Source organism: Rhinoraja longicauda, chromosome 33, assembly GCF_053455715.1.
Source record: "Rhinoraja longicauda isolate Sanriku21f chromosome 33, sRhiLon1.1, whole genome shotgun sequence".
Lineage (NCBI taxonomy): Eukaryota > Metazoa > Chordata > Chondrichthyes > Rajiformes > Arhynchobatidae > Rhinoraja > Rhinoraja longicauda.
The window spans coordinates 10145202-10167234 of record NC_135985.1 but is presented as its reverse complement, the minus strand read 5'-3'; the positions used below and the strand labels follow the sequence as shown (position 1 = coordinate 10167234).

The following is a 22033-nucleotide window of genomic DNA, read 5'->3' as shown; positions in this document are numbered from 1 at the left end:
CCAAAGACGTACAGGTATGTAGGTTAATTGACTGGGCAAATGTAAAAATTGTCCCTAGGGTGTGTAGGATAGTGTTAATGTGCGGGGATCGCTGGGCGGCGCGGACTGTATCTCTAAATCTAAAAAATCTAAAACTACCAATGACTTCTTCAGAATCGAGACTTCGTGCTTCGGTACAGTAGTGGATGATCAGCCATGATCACAATGAATGGCGGTGCTGGCTCGATGAGCCGAATGGCCTCCTCCTGCACCTATTTTCTATATTTCTATGTTTCTATGCTATTGGTCTTCTAAACAAGCAAAGGGGTGAAAGAGTTGGACGGCATAGTTGGAATACTACTGCAAATAAGCACCCTGTAGCCGTCTTTACAAGAAAGTAGTATTGCACCACAATCTGAGTGCAAAGAAAGTTTGCAGAGTAGACTGTGTTGAAATGTGATGAGGAGAAGGTACAGAGAAAACAAGCCACATTGAGGAAGGTGGGAATGCAGCTGTGGAAGAATGTGAGACAATTTCCCAATATTCCCTAGTTTTAGAACTGCTGGAAAAGGCTCAATACCCTTGTTCGGAATTGGGTTCAAGGTCATGTAGGTGGGTGGGGGGAGAATCCAGGAAAAGTATGACAGGCAAATGGAATTAGCTTGGCTAGGCAACTTGACTAGCATGAACGAATTAGTCCGAAGGGCTACAATTTCCACAAGAGAGTGTTTCTGTGCTGTAGATATATCTGATTCTTTGACTCTCCAATGACCACGTCAAAGCCAAGCTTTCATTCTAATCATATAAATCAGATATGGTTATACTATAAATAGATAATACTTCTATATCTATCAAATCAGATAACACTTCTATGGTTAAATTGATATAAATTCAGTTCAATACACCTTAATCTTCCCGTTCACCTGTACTGGATTGGACACTGTGAAAGGCATCAACGCTTCCATAGTTATGACCCAGGGAGATATGGTTGTTCCAAAACTCTTCCCCAGAAATGGTCCAAGGGGAACGTACTCCCACTTTTGAATATCGCGAGCTGTAAAATACCAAACCAGTATCAGCGTGAAGAAGTAGAATTAGAACAGCACAGGTACATTCAGGTGGGTAAGCAGCAACAGGTTCCAATCCACATTGTCACAAATCTCTCTCCCTCCCTCTCCCTCCCTCTCTCTCTCTGAGGTCCAGCACGTTTCCCTTCTTTGAATGAATTAAATTTTAACAAAAAAAGAACTAAGTCATGGGTAGTAATGTGAACAGGCTGACATTGAACTCTATGTTCATTCTACTTGGACCATGGTCACATGGTCACGTGTGGCTGCGCCTAACAGCTGCGGCTCTCCGGCAGTCTGTTTGTCTTTTTTTTTGTTTGTGTTGGTGTTGGGATGGTTTTTGTTTCTGTTTTTGGCTCTGTATGAGTGGGGGGGGTGGGGGGTGGGGGTGGGGTGGGGTGGGGGTGGGGCAGGGGAAACCTTCCTTTTATTAGGTCTCTTCCCCGGGGCGCAGCTCGGCCGCGGGGCCTTCCATCGCCCGCGGGGCCTTCCATCGCCCGGCGCGGCTCGGCCGCTGGATTTAACATTGCCGGTGCGGCTCGGCCGCGGGACGTCTCAGCGCTCGGTGCGGCTCGGCCGCGGGGCCTTCCATCGCCCGGTGCGGCTCGGCCGCGGGGCCTTCCATCGCCCGGCGTGGCTCGGCCGCGGAACGGTTCAGCGCCCGGCGCGGCCGCGGGGCCTTCCATCGCCCGGCGCGGCTCGGCTGCGGGACTTTACATCGCCGACGCGGCTCAGCCGTGAGACGTTTCAGTGCCCGGTGCGGCTCGGCCAGCGGGGCCTTCCATCCCCTTGCGGGGGCTGTGCGTGTCGGTCGCCTCGGTAGGGGTCGAGCTGCCTGTCCGTGGGCGCGGGGGGAAGAGAGTGGAAGTTTTGTTGCCTCCATCACAGTGAGGGGGTGTTTGGAGTCACTGTGATGGATGTTTGTGTTGGGGTCGTGTGTCCTGTGTTCTTTTTTTTTTTGCTGTGTCTTGTAACTGCTGAAATTTCGTTCAGTATTTATACCGAATGACAATAAAGTTTTGTTATACTGTTATACTGTTATGGTTTCAGGCATTTGTGCTGGGCCACAAGCTGTTTGTCCTGCACATCCCTCATCTGCTCCACATTGACACCACACCCGACATGTTACTCTTACCGCTCCAGTCATTCATGAGAACCATGCCAAAGATATGCTCGTGGGCCTTGGATACAGGGATAGGCTCTCCCAACGTGTTGCCTGGTCCTACAAAGAAACCCTAATTTAAGAAGAAACACAGATGAAAATGATACCGTTTGTTTCCATTCCGACCAATACAAGAACAAAGCATAGATGGACCCAAAACGCTGGAGTAACTCAACGGGTCAGGCGGCATCTCTGGAGAGAAGGAATAGTTGACGTCTCGAGTTGGTACCCTTCTTCAGACTGGAAGATAGAGAAGGCCAGAACAAAACAGGGCCGGCAACAGATGAAGTCAGGAAGGGTGGATTCCATAATGGCCCATTGTTATGTGGGGTAGATGTGCGAATGACAGGGATACAAGGTTGTAAAACCAGCATCTGTAGTCACTTCCTACACAAGAACAAAGCGTGTTGAACTAACCTTGTTTCTGGGGGGGGTGTCACTTATAAGACTGGTTTGATACTGGTTTGATATTCAATGTCGGGAGCCCCGACCGCCCCGACGTGGCAACTACAACAGCCTGACCGCGGGACAAGGCAGCAGGGGAAGAGAAAAGACATTGTGGCCTTCCATCACAGTGAAGAGGGACTGGAGGAGACTCACTGTGATGGATGTTTCTTTTTGTTTGGTGTTAGTTTGTGATTGTATGTGTTATTGCATTTTTATTGATTATTCTTATTGGTCTTATTGTTCAACTGCGGGTAATGTTTCATTTCACTACACATTTATGTCTATGTGACAAATAAACGACTATTGACTATTGACTATTGATACCTGTCTTTCAAAAACCTCTGCCTTAGAAATTAATTCACAATATATTGGTTCCCAGGTGCTGTCCTGGACTCTGGGACAATGTCAGGACACCAGTGAATATGCAGTACAACCTTCCTCGCCTTTCTTCACATGGATCCATTGGATCTTTCACACGAGCTGAAGGGAGCCCTGGGTTTGACGGCCCATTCGCAGGGTGGCACAGCTGACACAGCAGCAGATCTCTGATCCTACCCCAGACTGTCGGCCTGGAGAAGCACCTCAGAATACCACACAAACACACAGCAAGGTTCTGCCAACTCAGCCATGAAGATCAGATAAATCAAACAGACCTCAAATATTTGGCGAATGTTGTCAACGTCAGAAAATCCTGTGTCATTTTCTGAACTGTTGTAGATTTGAGGGGGTGAGGTTTGTACTGACAGCTCGTCGGTAGGGAGTGGAGCCAGTGTGGGTTGAGGTTCCAAGTGTCTGTACTCGAGATCAGAGAGTGCAGTAGTCAGCACGTTCGGCACCTCAGGTGTATAGACTGTGGTGAGGGTGGGGTCCCAGCACCATGATACACAAGATCATTCACCTGGTGAAAGTGCGAATCATTATAGTCGTATGGGGTAGCAGTATAGCCAGTGGGGAGATGCACTTCAACCACAGACATGAACCCCAAAGGCAGGGATTTCTGCCTGGTGCTGAAGCCGACAACATGGACAGGAAAGGATCTTGGAAAGGGCAGGTAAAGATCCAGATATAGTGTTGATGTGGGAACCAACGAGATAGAAAGGACAGAAATGAGGGTCTGTTAAGGAAGTTTAAGCATTAAGGTTCAAATTTAAAAAGCAGAACCTCAAAGATAATCATTTCTGGACCATTGGCTGATCCAGTGATCAGAGAGATGAATATGTGTCTTGGTGACTGATGAGGAAGGAATGGGTCTCAATTCATGAAGTGAAGCATTGGGGAATATGGGAGCTGTTCCTTTTACGGCCAGTCCTGAATTAGACAATAGATAATAGGTGCAGGAGTAGGCCATTCAGCCCTTCGAACCAGTACCGCCATTCAATGTGATCATGGCTGATCATTCTCAATCAGTACCCCGTTCCTGCCTTCTCCCCATACCCCCTGACTCTGCTATCCTTCAGAGCTCTATCTAGCTCTCTCTTGAGGATGGGACCTGTGTCTCAACAAGACTCACCCAGTCTACCTGCATCACCACTTTTGGGGAATTATGGACCTGGAACCAATTTCAGAAGAAGTTTTTGCACAGAGGATGGTGAACCTTTGGAGTTCTCAGAGGGGTGTGGAGGCAGAGTTTTCAAGTATGTTCAAGGATATCTAATCAGGCTGCATTTAAGGCTCTAAACTATGTGGCCTGGCTGGGAGAGGGTGGAGAGTGTAGCATAAGATGAGGCAAGTTTAGAAACCTAAAGAGAAAGGCCAAACTGTTAGTTCAGGGTAATGAAATGAATAATGATTTCCGGAGACTGCCAAGAAGGGACAGTGCATACAAAAGCAAGCACAGAGACAGAGTAAAGAAAACATTAGAAAAACAAAACTGAAGGCTTTATCTGATTACATGCAGCACTTGTGAGAAGATAGACAATTTTTTGGCAGAGGTAGAAATAAATGGCCATGATCTAATAGCCATTATGGAGATAAGGCTGCAAAGTGACCAGAGCTGGGGATTAAATGTTTCAAGACACTTAACCTTTAGAATGGAGAAAGATGACAGGATGACATTACAGAGAAAAGAACTTGGCTCAGAAACTTGAAAAGTGAAATTAGTAAGGTTGGAGCGACGAAGCAGCAAGGAACAGCTAAACTTGGTTCAAATCATCTGTAAGCTCCTAAACAATAATGATAGACAATAGACAATAGGTGCAGGAGGAGGCCATTCGGCCCTTCGAGTCAGCACCGCCATTCAATGTGATCATGGCTGATCATTCTCAATCAGTACTCCGTTCCTGCCTTCTCCCCATACCCCCTGACTCCGCTATCCTTAAGAGCTCTATCCAGCTCTCTCTTGAATGCATCCAGCTCTCTCTTGAATGCATCCAGCTCTCTTGATACAGGACATTATATAAATCAGGAAACCAAAAGCACAATAGGGGTAACACAACTACCATTGTGGACATTAACTACTGTATGTACAAAGCATCTCATTTGGTGGAGTAATTCATAGAGAATATATGGGATATGTGGGGTCAGGGATGACGCCGTGTTTGACAGTGACCCCACCGACACTCACAGTGGGGTGAACTCAGGTGATATATTTTATTTAGAGTGGTAAGAGAGACCAGGACAACACGGGGGCTCTGTCCCTCGTCATCTGGGCATGTGTGCATTGGATGGCGATCTCGGGGTTATCCCAGCAGCTCAGTCTCGCTGTTCAAAGGAGAAAGGCGTGGTGATCTCAGGCTTCTCCCTGCAGTTCACCCTTGCCTCAAGAGGAGGTGTTGGCGGTCACAAGTTTATCCTGGCGATTTCAGGTTCATTCTGGCTCAGTCTTTGCCTCTCTGTGTGAGGCCACAGTCCCTCATTGCCCATGGGCAGGAAGGGGCACTGGCATCTCAGGCATGCCATGGCGACATAGTCATGGCCTCAGGTGGAGGCACTGGTTGTCTAGGGCTTCTTCCTGGCTGTCCAGTCTTGAGCACACGGTGGCACTGGTGGTCTCAGGTTTGTCCCAGTGGCCGAGCGTTTGTCAAACCTGCGAGAGGAGAGAGGGAGGTCTCTCTCTCACTCTCACTCTCTCACACTCTCTCTCTTTCTTTCTATCTCTCTCTCTCTCTGACATAGTCAGGGAGAACATGCAAACCTTACACAGACAGCACCCAAGGTCAGGATTGAACTGGGGTCTCTGGAGCTACAACGTTGTACCTGTACTAGTTGTGCAGCTGTAGCAATAAAACAGGCTCTTCAGCCCACATTATCCATGCTAGCCCTCGAATACCCATCCATATGAATCCCATTTACCAGCACATGGTCCATAGCCAGCTCTGCCTTGGTGATCCAAGGTAGTTCTTAAACACTGTGAGTGCTTCTGTCTCCACCACCCACTCAGATTGTGGTTATGTTTCAGTGAATTCTCTAGTTGGCAGAAGCTTTTGACATCAACTCTCTGGCCTATCGATAATGAGTCTTGCTTCCAATCACTGGCCTGCACCGTAGTGTCAACACCGAGGGTGAAATCCCACCTCACTGCCTCTCCATGCCACGATGGAATGAACGGGACTTACCATCTCCAACTCAAAGTCCAGAAGTTTGCAAGCTCCAAATACCGGCGGCTTTGCTGCAAAGGAAACATTCTTCAGCCATAAGTGTCACCGAGACAATTATTAAGGTCATATGGAATAGGTGTAAAATTAGGCAATTCGGCCCATCAAATCTACTCCGCCATTCAATCATGGCTGATCTATCTCTCCCTCCTAACCCCATTCTCCTGCCTTCTCCCCATAACCTCGGACACCCGTACTAATCAAGAATTTATCTCTCTCTGCCTTAAAAATATCCACTGACTTGGCCTCTACAGCCTTATGTGGCAAATAATTCCTCAGATTCACTACCCTCTGACTAAAGAAATTTCTCCTCAGCTCCTTCCTAACAGAACGACCTTTAATCCTGAGGCTATGACCCCTAGGCCTCGACTCTCCCACTAGTGGTAATATCCTCTCCACATCCACTCCATCCAAGCCTTTCACTATTCAGTATGATTCAATGAGGTCCCACCTCATTCTTCTAAACTCCAGCGAATACAGGCCCACTGCTGACAAAAGCTCAAAATAGGTTAATCTACTCATTCCTGGGATCATTCTTGTAAAGCCCCTCTGGACCCTCTCCAGAGCCAGAACATCCTTCCTCAAATATTGTGCCTAAAATTGCTCACGATACTGCCAAATGCAGCCTTACCAGTGCCTTATGGAGTCTCAACATTACATCGCTGTTTTTGTATCCTAGTGCATCAGTCACTGAAAGGAATCATGCAGGTACAGCAGGCAGTGAAGAAAGCCAATGGAATGTTGGCCTTCATAACAAGAGGAGTTGAGTATAGGAGCAAAGAGGTCCTTCTGCAGTTGTACAGGGCTCTAGTGAGACCGCACCTTGAGTATTGTGTGCAGTTTTGGTCTCCAAATTTGAGGAAGGATATTCTTCCTATTGAGGGCGTGCAGTGTAGGTTTACTTGGTTAATTCCCGGAATGGCGGGAATGTCATATGTTGAAAGACTGGAGCGACTAGGCTTGTATACACTGGAATTTAGAAGAATGAGAGGGAATCTTATCGAAACGTATAAGATTATTAAGGGGTTGGACACGTTAGAGTCAGGAAACATGTTCCCAATGTTGGGGGAGCCCAGAACCAGGGGCCACAGTTTAAGAATAAGGAGTAGGCCATTTAGAACGGAGATGAGGAAAAACTTTTTCAGTCAGAGAGTTGTGAATCTGTGGAATTCTCTGCCTCAGAAGGCAGTGGAGGCCAATTCTCTGAATGCATTCAAGAGAGAGCTAGATAGAGCTCTTAAGGATAGCGGAGTCAGGGGGTATGGGGAGAAGGCAGGAACGGGGTACTGATTGAGAATGATCAGCCATGGTCACATTGAATGGCGGTGCTGGCTCGAAGGGCCGAATGGCCTACTCCTGCACCTATTGTCTATTGTCTATTGTATACAAGCCCTCTTGAAATAAATTACTGGCATTGAGTTTGCTTTCTTTACTACTGATTCGACTTGCAGGTTAACTGTTTGGGAATCCTGCAACAACACTCCCAAGTCCCTTTGCACCTCTGATATCTGAATTCTCACCCCATTTAGAAAATAGTCTACCCCTTTATTCCTCAAAATATTTCTTCAAAGTATTCATCTTGTAGCAATTTTCAAGCATGATATCAGTGCTGACATGTTCAATGTGCTTTCACTGGTAAAATCTCCAAATAACATTCAACACAAAAATTGTACATTGGTTGCAGGAGGAGGTTGTGTATGGCTGGGCCAGTGTTTAGTACTGGGGGACAGGGCATCAGGAGAAGAGGTTTGCCATTTGGAGTCAGAGAGTTACACAGCATTGAAATAGGCCCTTTAGGCCAACAACGACCAAGATGTCCTGAGGTTGTCACATTTCTCCGTGTTTGGCCCATATCCTTCTGAAGCCCTTCTATTCGTGTACCTGTCCAAATGTCTCTTAAACGTTGTAATTGTACCTGCCTCTACCCTTCTTCTGGAAGTTTGTTCCACATATCCACCATCCTCGATGTGAAAATGTTGCCCCTCAGGGCTCTTATAAATGATTCCCCTCACACCCTGAATCTCTGCCCACTAGTATTACACTCCCTTATCTTGAATAAAATGTGACCATCCACCTTATCTTTATCTCTCATGATTTTATATCCATCTATAAAATCACCCCTCAACCTTCTACACCCGGAGAATAAAGTCTATGCACCCTCTCCTTATAATTCAAGCCCTCTGGTTCCAGTAACATCCTGGTCAATCTTTACTGCACCATGTCCAGATTAATGACATCCTTCATTTAGCAGGTCAATCACAACTGCACACAACATGCCTTGGATGGTCTCATCAACATCTTATAGATACATAGATACATACACAATAGGTGCAGGAGTAGGCCATTCGGCCCTTCGAGCCAGCACCGCCATTCAATGTGATCATGGCTGATCATCCACAATCAGCACCCCGTTCCTGCCTTCTCCCCATATCCCTCGATTCCGCTAGCCCCTAGAGCTCTATCTAACTCTCTGTTGAATCATGACGTCCCAACTCTTGTACTCAATGGGCTGACTGATGAATGCCCCACACTTCCGTCACCATCCAGTCTATCTGCATCACCACTTTCGGGGGAATTATGTACTTAGAACCAATTTCAGGAGAAATTTCTGCACTCAGAGGATGGTGAACCTTTGCAGTTCTCAGAGGGGTGTGGAGGTTTCAAATATGCTCAAGGATATCTAATGTACAATAGATGTATATTTTGATTCTCAAAGGTTGGGGGGATCTGGGAAGAAGGTGGGAACAGGGTATTAAAGTGGATCAACAGGCATACTAATACTGGATGGTAGAGACGCCCGAAGGACCTCCTCCGTCTCCTATTTTCTATGTATCTATGTAACCATTGCACTTGGCTCCAATTCATCCAGGAAGTGACCAGCTCTATGATCATTAGATTTGAACTGAGATTTAATGATTCAATGGCAACATCAGGGCAGGGCTCGAGTGCAGCCTAAAAACCAAACCAAACCAAAACAACTAATTTCACAATGAATGTTCTCCCGTTACTGAGAGCTTGAGATTTGCAGCACTTAACTTTCCAAATAGCCTGTACGAAGTCAGACTGTTCGGTCTTAATTTAACTGTGAGTGGATCCGGTTCACAGAACAACATCACTGCAGTAAGGGATGGGACTGGAAACTCGATGGTCAGGGTCGGGGAAAGCCACGGTACTGGGTTCAGAGAGAAGTAATGAGATTCTGCGTCCAGTCACAATTAGAAACACACTCCATTCATCAAACCTGGCAGCCCTTCACTTGAATGAGCAGGAAGGAAAGGGATTAATGAGGTGACCTTGAAATTCTGCGATGCATCATTTGGCATTGAATGCTTAAACGGTAGACCAAGCTACATGGATAGTCACACAGAAATGGGCATCTAGTCTATCCTTGTTTATACCGGTGTAGAGGAGGCCATAAATCCCTGCCTCCGAGCCCTCCCTCTCATCAGCTTCTGTTGGCCCTGTTTGCTGACATCAAAGGCTTGTGATCTGAAATTGCACAAGCTTAAAGTTGCTAACTTTATGTCCTAATCCCTCCACGACCGTACCTCAAGTGTTTATAGCTGGAGGAATTGAATGCATAAGGAGGGACGTTATGTTTCAGTTGTATGGGGCACTGGTGAGATCATGCCTGCAGTGTTGTGTTCAGTATGGGTTGTTACTGACTAGGAGGTATTTATTCACAAAATGCTGGAGTAACTCAGCAGGTCAGGCAGCATCTCAGGAGAGAAGGAATGGGTGACGTTTCGGGACCCGAAACGTCACCCATTCCTTCTCTCCTGAGATGCTGCCTGCATCGAGACCCGAAACGTCACCCATTCCTTCTCTCCTGAGATGCTGCCTGCCCTGCTGAGTTACTCCAGCATTTTGTGAATAAATACCTTCGATTTGTACCAGCATCTGCAGTTATTTTCTTACATTACTGACTTGGAAGTAGTTCAGAGAAGGTTTACTTGACTAATACACAGTACAAGGTGGGTTGCTCATAAGGAAAGGTTGGATGGGCAAGGCTTGTATCCATGGGAATTTGGATGAGTGAGTGGGCTTGAATGAAACAAATAATATCCTGAGGATTCTTGACTGAGTGGATGTGGAGAGGGCCTTTCCTCGTGGGGGAATCCAGAATAAGATTTATTTTATAAAAATAAGGGACCACCTTATAAGACAGGGTTGGAATGATTATTTTTCTCTCAGAGGACCATAAATCTTTAGACTACTTTACTTTAGACTATCGACAGCGCGGAAACAGGCCCTTTGGCCCACTAAGTCTGTACTGACCAGCGATCACCACGTACACTAACACTACCCCACACACTAGGGACAATTTACAATTTTACCAAAGCTGGTTAACCGACAAACTTGTATATTTTTGGAGTGCAGGAGGAAAATGGAGCACCCGGAGAAAGCCCACGCGGTCACAGAGAGAACGTACAAAGTCCGTATGGACAGCATCCGTGGTCAGGATTGAACCTGGGTCTCTGGCACTGCAATCTGCTGCTGTGCCACTGTGCTGCCCTCTTTTGAATCTTTAGAGCGCTCTTCTTCAAAAGATAGTGGAAGTTTTTGAATATTTTTAAGCAGAAGTATATTGATTCATAATAGTGTGGGGAATGGAAACATCTATTGTGGGGAAGGGGAGGGGGAAAGGAGAGGAGTGAAGAGATAAGGTCGTAATCTGATCAGCTATGTTCTTATTAAATGGCGGGCCAGTATCGAGGGCCGAATGGCTTCCTCCTACTCCGGAATCATTTGTTCACGTGATCGTCTCCAGCCTGACAACCTTAAATATCTGCACTCCTTCCAATCTGAAAGTGGTTCACCCCTCAGTGCATAATGAACTGGCACGTCTTCAGTTTATAAGGCTCTGGAATTCCCTCCAAAAACCCTCTCGCTCTCCATCTCTTGGACTGCCTTTAAATCACACTAAAAACCACCTCCAAACCAGAGAGCAGGGCTGAACAACTATCTACCTCTTTGATGACCCTCTGACAATCCTTGATTGGACTTTGCTGGCTTTACCTTGCACTAAACGTTATTCCCTTATCATGTATCTATACGTTGTAAATGGATCGATTGTAATCGTGTATTGTCTTTCTGCTGACTGGTTAGCACACAATGAAAGCTTTTCTCTGTACCTCGGTACACATGACAATAACCTAAACTGAACTCCCTCTCTAAGCTTCTGCTCAGCTGCCCTTAGATATCATCTCTTGTCTGACGCAAGATATTTTGGACATTGCGCACATTTAGCTGAATTATTTCACCCTCTCACAAGTGTTTAGAATTATGAAGATAATTTTCTATTAAATGGTGTCAAACACTGGATATTTTACACCTTCATTAGCAACTGAAGGGCATTCAGAACATAAAATCAATATGATGGGGTCACGTAGATCTATCACGATGACATTCGGAGAGGCAGATTCAACATCGATCAATAAAGCTACTATAATCCAAGTTCCAACTGCCCTTTCTGAAGTCACCTTGGATGAATTATTTAATTAATCCAACATAACTTTTTAAGTTGATTTTAAGACGCATTCATTGCACTTCAAGAGGTCTCACCAGCCAGCTAGTCACTCAGATTAAATCCACGTTGTCTCAGACTTACCATCATCAGGTTTCATCTGGCCCTGGGGTCTTCTGACGGGGGTCCCAGACACAATGACGGACGACGCGCGACCATGATAACCAACCGGTAGATGCAGCCTGCGATTGTAACGCACAGAATATTGGTTTAAAGTCTACAACGCCAACCTTCATTCTGTGACCAATACAGTGATAAACTTATTCACCTGATTTAAACTGACTTCCGAACCCTTATATGTTATGTATATCATTCACAATATATTAATTTGGGAGAAAAGGTAACTCATTTCTGTTTCCCCCATCCAGAAGCAAGTTAATGACAGAAGTGTGAAATCGCTCAACTCCAGATTCAGAGACAATATCTTCCCAGCTGTTATCAAGAAACTTAACCATCCTACCAACTAGAGAGTGGTCCTGAGCTACTATCTACCTCATTGAAGACCCTCGGACCATCTTTAATTGGACACTACTGGACTTTATCTTGCACTAAACGTTATTCCCTTTATCATATATCTGTACACTGTGGACAGCTCGATTGCAATTATGTGTGGTCTTTCTGCTGATTGGTGAGCACGCAACAAAAAGCTTTTCACTGTACCTCAGTTCATGTGACAATACACTAAACTAACTATGTGAACCACTACTCATGTTTAGTCTAAACTTTCCTGTTATTTGTCAAACCAACAACTTGGGTTTGTTGGCTAATTTTCCAAATCTATCTTCTCCAAATCATTAACCATTTTATAAATCTTCAAATGTGGAACAACCTCCTTTTAAAGTACGAAAGGTTGTTCCCCTTTCTTGCTCTCACACCAGATATCAAGCTTCCATGTATAACTACTTAGGGCAGTGTGCTTGCCTACACCAGGGCTCCCTCTGTACTGCCAGTGCGTTAGATTGTGGCTGATCTGTGATCCACTCTATGCACGCGGTCGTAAAATAAATGTCAAATGGAAACTCATGGTCCACCGGGCACACAATGATCATTGCACTTCTGTACGTTTCTGATACTTGAAGCACCTGCAGCCGGCACCTCAAGGCATAGCAGAGATGCCACCAGACTGAGAAATGTCGCTTGTTCATTCCCTCCACAGATGCTGCATGGTACAGATGGGTACAATTACAATGTCCAAAAGTACATGGATAGGAAAGGTTGAGATGGATAGAGGCCAGGTGCAAGGAAATGGAATGAGCTTAGACAGACATCTTGGACAGCATGGGTGAGTTGGGCAGAAGGGCCTGTTTCCGTACTCTCTGAATCTATAGTGTAGTTTACCACTCTCTCTGTGAATTTTCTTTTATTAGCTCGAATGGAGTGTAAACGGGACTTTTATTTTACAGGGCAACCCCCCTCGGAATCAGTACAAGTAGAATTGGCAACCCTACACTAAAGCTGCCATCTATTAGCTCTACATTAATGCCACGTAGCTCTACAGCTACATCTAGAACTCGCAGGCCCCTGGGTGGGGGCCAACACCGGGAGCTACGGCAGCGGCAGCGTCTTAGCCCGCCCCGAATCGCGGGGCTTGGGTCGGCCCGCTGCGGACCTTTCACCGTCCGGCACGGCCTGGAATAGGCCGCGGGATTTTCTCTGCCCGGCGGGGGCTTCAATATCGGGAGCCACGACCGCCCCGACGTGGCAATTTCAACAGCCTGACCGCGGGAGAAGACGGCAGGGGAAGAGAAAATACATTCTGGCCTTCCATCACAGTGAGGAGGTGGCTGGAGGAGACTCACTGTGATGGATGTTTCTTTTTGTTTGGAGTTGGTTTATGAATGTATGGGTTATTGCTTATTTTTATTGCTTATTTTTATTGGTCTTATTGTTGGACTGTGGGTAATTTTTCATTTCACTGCACATTTATGTGTATGTGACAAATAAATTGACTATTGACCCAGCTGACGAATGTAAATGCAGGTGAGAGGAGAGGCACTAACCAGTTAGGCATGAGGGCATTGTCCTTTCCTCGAAACATGACCCCAACATTTGTAGCGTGCTGACGGGATGAATAGAAGTCCGTGTAATCTCCTAGAAATCAGACAATACAATTAAACACGGAATGGCTCATGCTAATCAAACTCTCAGTCATTTCTACTCTCATAGACTATTTGAGGGTGCCTCATCAATCTCTCTGCCTTTAGAGATGCAGTGTGAAAACAGGCCCTCCGGTCCATCGAGTCCACATTGACCAGTGATCACCCATACACTAATTCCATCCTACACACAGGGGACAATTTATTGAAGCCAATCAACCAACAAACTCGCACGCCTTTGGAATGTGGGAGGAAACCGGAGCACCCGGAGAAAACCCGTGCGGTCACACAGGGAATGTACTCCGTACAGACGGCACCCATGGTCAGGATCGAACCCGGGTCTTTGGCATTGTAAGGCTGCAGCTCTACTGCAAAGTTAACTATGTTTATCATTCCATAGATGCTGGATGACCTGTTGAGTGTTTCCAATGTTTTATGTTTTATTGTAGTTCGCTCTTTTGCAAATTAGAAAAAAAATCATTTCCCCTCCCCAGTTTTTAGGATTAATGATTTCAAATCCAATGTAAAGTTATGGACAATTTTGAATTGCGTTGGATGTGGGGAGGCCGTAAACCTGTGGCCTTGTGTGGCCACTCCCAGATGCCCAGGAGTGGGTGTGAAAGCCAACACTGCCAGAGGCCAGTCCCAGGTGCCCAGGAGTGGGTGTGAAAGCCAACACTGCCAGGGGCCACTCCCAGATGCCCAGGAGTGGGTGTGAAAGCCAACACTGCCAGGGGCCACTCCCAGATGCCCAGGAGTGGGTGTGAAAGCCAACACTGCCAGGGGCCACTCCCAGATGCCCAGGAGTGGGTGTGAAAGCCAACACTGCCAAGTGGAGAGGCCGCCACAGCCGTACAGCGTGAGAGGGAGGTGAAGGAGCTCTGTCGTTGAAGCCAGGAACAGATTGATCCACTCATGAGTCTACTCCGGATTTCACTCTCCTCGCAGTCTTACTCCTTAAGATTGGATTGAATTGTCATGACCTGTTAAGACCATAAGACACAGGCACAGAATTAGACCATTTGGCCCATCGAGTCTACTCTGCCATTCAATCCTGGCTGATCTAATTTTCCCTCTCAACCCCATTCTCCTGCCTTCGACATCCTCACTAATCAAGAACCTGTCAGTCTCCACTTTAAAAATACCCATTGACTTTGCCTCCATAGCCGTTTGTGGCAATGAATTCCATAGATTCACCACCCTCTGGCTAAAGAAATTCCTCGTCATCTCCATTCTAAATGTACATCCTTTGAATCCGAGGCTGGGCCCTCTGTTATTGGTCTCTACCACAAGTGGAAACATCCTTTACACATCCACTCTATCCAGGCCATTCATTATTCTGTAAGTTTCAATTATATTCCCCCGTTGGTGTGCTCTCTAGTACTCGACTCTTGAAACATCCTCGTCACGTCCACTCTATCGATGCCTTTCATTATCCGGAAGGTTTCAATGTCATACCCACACCTACCGATCTCAGCTGGGAGGTGCATGATGGCCGAATCCTGGGAGACAAACGCCCTGCAGACAACAGAGAGAGTTTAGTGACACACACACACCTGTACCTGTCAACATACGGAACCTTGTCTGATTGCCCTGATTCACGGTCAAGTTCAAAGCTTGATACATAAACCAGGTGGCTTGGTGTTCAGAGCTGTCACCGCCCTGTGGTCTCAGTGTTTTACCGAGCCCCCGTCTCAACGTTGTCAAAGGGCCATTGTGGTCAGTGGTGTGAGTCCCCTCGGAAAGCAGGATTCAGTCTGAACTTCACATGGTCTCTGGTTCCACCAGTCTGCAGGCAGGAATATCTGCAAGGAGAATCCCTAACCAAAACTACCTCTGTCCATTTCCTTCCACAGGTGCTGCCTGACCTGCTGAGTTCCTTTTCTTTGTTTGAGATTCCAGCATCTGCAGTCTCTTGAGCTCACTGGACACCAAGGGATGGCAGGCCAGGCTCCAGAATGTACCCAGAGGGGTGTCTCAGCTCACCTATCCTCAGAGCCAGTGCTCTGGGATCTAAGCCGTGCAAACCTTCAAATGAAGCACTTGACTGGAGAGGCTATGCTTTGCATGAAGGCATTGCTCTGATTCAGTGCAAGCTCTGACCTTGGCTTTAATCCCAAAGTACTCCACTTACAAGGCAGAGGGAGAAGGGCTGAAGGGCCTATTTCTGAGCTGTATCTCTCTTTGACTGTGATCTTCAGATACCCAGGCCAAAGATTAGAGTTGATCCCCAAACCCTGCCACCTCTCTCCCTCTCTCTGCACGCTTTTTGGAACTTCTTCCAAACTTGTCTCAATAAATGGGTTTATATTCATCTTTCCTAATGCTTCTTGGCATGTCCCAGTTCTAAATTAATTTTGGTCATACTCTAGTATCTCTGGCTCATTTCACTAATTTCACCAGTGTTAGTGAGAGGGAATAACAATCATGCTAGGATTTCTGCTTTCTTCCAGTTTTTCCAGGCTTCATCAAATGTAAACTGGCCCAGGACTTACCCCTTCCTCAGGTCCTTGTTATCCCGAAGAGCTGGTTCATTGGCTGACAGGAGTCGCTGGAGATCAGCTCGGGCCTCCTTCCAGGCCTCCCGGCCCAGGGACATGAAGGAGTTGAGGGTCGGCTGGGAAACAAACCCAGGGAACATGTGAATACCAGAATTCATGCCACGGCACAAGGACAATGGGCCGAGTGGCCTCCTCCTCTGTTGGACTATTTTGTGATTCTCAGGCAATAGGGTTGGATTTCCTCGCCTTGGAAAATTGGACTTGGACTTATTTGGGATGGATTTACTTATTTATGCAGGGGCGATCCTGTCTCTCAGATTTGACAGAGTTTTTTTGTGGATGAGGTGGAGATAATTGACGAGGGTCGGATAGTGGGCGCTGACTGATATGGACTTCAGTAAAACCTTCAACAAGGTCCCTCATGGTAGGTTGATCCAGAAGATTACATCATTTTGAATCCATGGTGACTTGGTAGATATGATGCAAAATTGACAGAGGATAGTGGTGGAGGGGTGTTATTCTGATTGGAGATCTGTGATGGGTGGTGATATGCGGGGATCAGTGCTGGGACCTCTACCACCAAAAAAGACTGGGCAGTAAGTAGGTGCATGAGGGCATCACTACCTATGTTCCCACACAACATGTCCACCATCGTTGGATCCATGTGCCAAACTCTCTCCGCAGTAGTACATTGGGAGTACATTCACCAACAGGGCTGCTGGAGGTTCACCACCACCTTCTCAAGGGCAATAAAGGATGGTAATAAATGCTGGCCTTGCAAGTGAAGCAAACATACCAAGAAAAACTCTAGTCCATGCCACTGCTGGATAACGAGACCAAAATCAACATTGGAGATCTCCAGTCATGTTGGATTAGAGTGCCCTCTGCTGGGATATGTCAGGATAGTGTCAGCAAATTTGGAGAGTGAAATAAATATTTCAATAGTGTCGACTGAATTATTCAATTGTTGAAGAAATCTCAGAAAACAAATATCTTAATTAGAAGTCTGAACAAAGGAAGGACAGAAGTTTGCCCTTTGTTCTCTCTCTCACACGGAGGACCTAACATGGTCCAATAACACTGCTGCGCTGGTCAAGAAGGCACAACAAAGACTGTTCTACTTAAGAACACTGAAAAAGTCTGGTCTACCCCAACAGCTGCTGACGACCTTCTACCGCTGCACCATAGAGAGCATCCTAACGCATGGCATCCCTGTGTGGTACCTCAGCTGCACGGAGGCAGAAAGGAAAGCTCTACAGCGGGTAGTCCATAGGGCTCAGAGGGCCATCGGAACACAGCTACCAGACTTGGAGGGCATCTACAACACACGATGCCTCAGAAAAGCCACCAGCATCCACAAAGACTCTTCACACCCCTGCAACAGTCTGTTCGAACTCCTTCCATCGGGCAGACGATACAAGGCCTTCTACGCCCGCACCTCCAGACTCAGGAACAGCTTCATCCCCAGGGCCATAGCTGCTATGAACCGGTCCTGCTGAGCCGGATGGCCACAACGCATAGATCAACTTGCACTTTACCCTGTCTAAAACTGTCACAATTGTTTCGTTTCGTTGGGTTGCTGTTGTCTAAATTACTTAAATTATTGCATCGTATGGGAGGCGCATTCCCAATCTCGTTGTACCCCTGGGTACAATGACAATAAAGATATATTGTATTGTATTGTATTGTATTCTTCTCTACAATTTAAAATTTGTTGATCTTCAACCCTGTTCTGAATGTCATTGACCTGAAGTATTGACTGTTTCTTACCCTAACGCCCGCCTCATCGGCCCAGCACCCAAACCACCTGGTGTCCAGACCCCCAAATCTCTGAATGGCAAAGCTTCTAGTCCCAAATGAAGGAAATCCCAATCGGGGGATTCCCTGACCTCTTACTCATGACTCACACCCCACCCCCTCTCGCCCCTCCCCAATAAGTCTCAATCTCTCCATTATCAGCTGAGAGGCCTTTGGGCATCCTGTCCTGGTCTTTGATCAGAAAATATAAGGGGCAATGGTGCTTCACTAGATGTTAGGCTCCTTCTGTCATGAATCATATTGCCCTTCAAAGGGCCCTTCAGCCCAGTGAGTCCATGCTGACCACCAACCACCCACTTACACTAGTCCCATTCCTTATTCTTCCCACATTCATAGGTCACAGAATTGAGCAGAATTGAGCCATTTGACCTATTGAATCTTCTCCGCCATTTAATCATGACTAATCTATCAGTCCCTCTCAATCCCATTCTCTTGCCTTCGCCCCATGACCTTTGAATCCCTTACTAATCAAGAACCTGTCAATCTCCACTTTAAAAATTCCCAAAGACTTATCCTCCACAGCAGTCTGTGGCAACGAATTCCACAAATTCACCACTCTCAGGCTAAAGAAACTTCTCCTCATCTCCTTCCTAAAGGTACGTCCTTTTATTCTGAGGCTGTGCCCTTTGGTCCTAGACTCTCCCACTGGTGGAAACATCCCCTCCACGTCTACTCTATCCAAGCCTTTCATTATTCTGTAAGTTTCAATGATATTCCCCCTCATCCTTCTAAACTTCACAGTTCAGGTCTAGAGCCATTAAACGCTCATCATACGCTAATCCAATCATTTTCAGGATCATTCTTGTAAACCTCCTCTGGACCTTCTCCAATGCCAGCACATCCCTCCCCAGATATGGGGCCCAAAACTACTCACAATGCTCCAAATGCGATCTTACCAGTGCCTTATAAAGCCTCAGCATTACATTCCTGTTTCTCTATTCTAGTCCTCTCGAAATGAATGTTAAATTACATCTGCCTTCCTTACTACTGATTCAACCTACTAATGCTTCCACAATCTTTAAAGCTACCTCTTTCAGAACCTTGAATGTAGTCCATCTGCTCCAATTGACTCCACCTTCAGACCTTCCATCAGCTACTCAACTATACATTAGGGATTGTTTACTGTAGTCAATTAATATACCAACTCACAGTGCTGGAGTAACTCAGAGGTCATGTAGCATCTGTGGAAGGAATGATTTGGAGATGTTTCAGGTCGAGATCCTTCTTCAGTTTCAAAAGTCGCCTATACAATCCATCCACAGATGCTGTCTGATCCGCTGAGTTATTCCAACTCTTTGTGTTTTGCTCAAGAATTTACTATCGGTAGTTCTTTGTGTTTCATATATCACAGGGTAAGACTTTGGCAAATGGGAGGAAACCGGAGCACTGCAAGGAACCCATGCAGTTGCAGGCAGACCATACAATCTTCACCAATGGTCAGGATTGAAGGAGCTCGCTGGAGCTTTGAGGTAACAACTCTACCAGCACATTGTGTGGTCTTCATCATAAAGAAAATAAGGCTTTTAACTCGCTCCGAGGAGCCAAACATTATTTCATACAAAGACCTACGTTACAAGCGGCCGTTACCTGAGTGAATACATGCTGGTTTGTGGAGAGAACGGGGCCAGTAAAGAGATGCTTTACCACGCTGAGGTCCAATATCTGGTCTCCGATGGCAACACCAATTCTGTGGTTAGGCTGGAAAACAAATAGGAAAGCAAAGAATAAAAGAAGACAGGCGTTGGTAAATATGCAAAGAGAGAAATGGAAGGAAGATGGGATTAAAGCAAATAGCAGCAGCTCACCTTCAGGTCTGGGACAGACACGCTGAGCCAACAGGCTTTCCCCACACTGATTTCTACCCCTCTCCAACATTATATATGTGTTTATTGTGAACATTTCACATATCGGCACGGTAGCGCAGCGGTAGAGTTGCTGCTTTACAGCGAATGCAGCGCCGGAGACTCGGGTTCGATCCTGACTACGGGTGCTGTACTGTAAGGAGTTTGTACGTTCTCCCCGTGACCTGCGTGGGTTTTCTCCGAGATCTTCGGTTTCCTCCCACACTCCAAAGACGTACAGGTATGTAGGTTAATTGACTGGGTAAATGTAAAAAAATTGTCCCTAGTGGGTGTAGGATAGTGTTAGTGTGCGGGGATCGCTGGGCGGCGCGGACTTGGTGGGCCGAAGGGCCTGTTTCCGCGCTGTATCTGAAAAAAATATATATATATCTGTAGATGGGGTCCACCACCACTGACCCTTCCACTGTCCTGTCCATATGACTCAGTCCAAACCAAGTTATTTGGTGACATACACTGTGAGTGCAGCCCACTGTAACATGGAAAGAGCAGAGGTCATCAAAACAATCCCGTAAGGAGGATAGGTGTGGGTGTTCAGAGGGACCTGGGTGTCCTTGTGCAGTGTGGTGCATGTATGCAATGGGCTGCCCAAATGGGCTGGAAATCTATTATAAACCCACAACTACCTAGGCTACACATTTTCCCACCCTGCTTCCTGTAAAGACTCTATCCCCTACTCACAATTCCTTCGTCTATGTCACATCTGCGCCCAAGATGAGATGTTCTACACCAGGACATCAGAGATGTTCTCATTCTTTAGGGAACGGGGGTTCCCCTCTTCCATCATAGAAGAGGCCCTCATTGAGGTCTCATCGAGATCCCACAGCTCTGCTCTTGCTCCCCCTCCCCCCCCCCCCCAATCGTAACAGGGACAGAGTCCACATAATCCTCACCTTCCACCCCATCAGCCATCGCATACAGCACATAATCCTCCAACATTCTTGCCACCTCCAAAGGGATCCCACCATTAGCCACATCTTCCCACCTCCACCCCTTTCCGCTTTCCAAACAGACCGTTCCCTCCGCAACTCCCTGGTCAACTCGTTCCTTCCCACCTAAACCACACCCTCCCCAGGTACTTTCCCCTGCAACCGCAGGAGGTGCAACACCTGTTCCTATACCTCCTCCTCGACTCCATCCAAGGACCCCAACAGTCTTTTCAGGTGAAGCAGAGGTTCACTTGCACCTCCTCCAACCTCATAGACTGTGTCCGCTGTTCCAGATGTGGACTCCTATATATCGGTGAGACAAAGCGCAGGCTCGGCGATCGTTTCATTGACCACCTCCGCTCAGTCCGCCTAAAACTACCTGATCTCCCGGTTGCTTTAACTCCCCTTCCCATTTCCACACTGACTTTTCTGTCCTGGGCCTCCTCCACTTTCAGAGCGAGGCCCAACGCAAATTGGAGGAACAGCATCTCATATTTCGCTTGGGCAGCTTACACCCCAGCAGTATGAACTTTGACTTCTCTAACTTCAAGTAACCGCCAGCATTTTGTGTCTATCGGGTTAAACCAGCATCTGCAGTTCCTTCCTACACAAATAAGTGGTTGAGGCAGATAGAATGACAACATTTAACAAAGCATTTGGGCATGTACATGGATACGGAAAGTTTAGAGGGATGTGGGTCAAATGTGGACAAATGGGCCTAACTTAGATTTTGATTGGCATGGACAAGTTGGGATGAAGGAGGTGTTACTATACTGTATGACTCTGTGCATGAATTAATGCAGGTTAATCTGCTTTTAAGAAAGAAGTGAAGTGAAATAAAGCTCTTTTTTTTCAAAAAACAATATAATTCAGAGAATGAACAAAATTTCATGTTTTTATATATTGGAAGTTAAAGGACTTCACCATCTGTTGCCTGAAAACACAATCCCAAAGAAAATAATATATTTTCCCATAACTTTATAATTGGGAATCGACCCGAGGTGTTGGTCAAGGTGAGTCAATACATTTGTGGCTGCACTGTGGAAGTCAGCAGG

At 46.5% G+C, this 22033-nt stretch overlaps 1 protein-coding gene across 2 annotated transcripts in view; it reads right to left on the bottom strand.

The window, feature by feature from the left end:
- fah (fumarylacetoacetate hydrolase (fumarylacetoacetase)) overlaps positions 1-22033 on the bottom strand; it is a 35553-nt gene that overhangs the window by 10771 nt on the left and 2749 nt on the right. Inside the window, exons 2-9 of one of the 2 annotated variants that reach the window (XM_078427075.1) lie at positions 19778-19888; positions 16367-16488; positions 15340-15389; positions 13776-13866; positions 11860-11957; positions 6210-6262; positions 2182-2281; positions 885-1033 (exon numbers count right to left, since the gene is read on the bottom strand). In XM_078427075.1, coding sequence (XP_078283201.1) covers positions 885-1033; positions 2182-2281; positions 6210-6262; positions 11860-11957; positions 13776-13866; positions 15340-15389; positions 16367-16488; positions 19778-19888 — 774 coding nt within the window. The remainder of the gene's footprint in view (positions 1-884; positions 1034-2181; positions 2282-6209; positions 6263-11859; positions 11958-13775; positions 13867-15339; positions 15390-16366; positions 16489-19777; positions 19889-22033) is intronic. The other variant, XM_078427077.1, reaches the window with a different exon arrangement.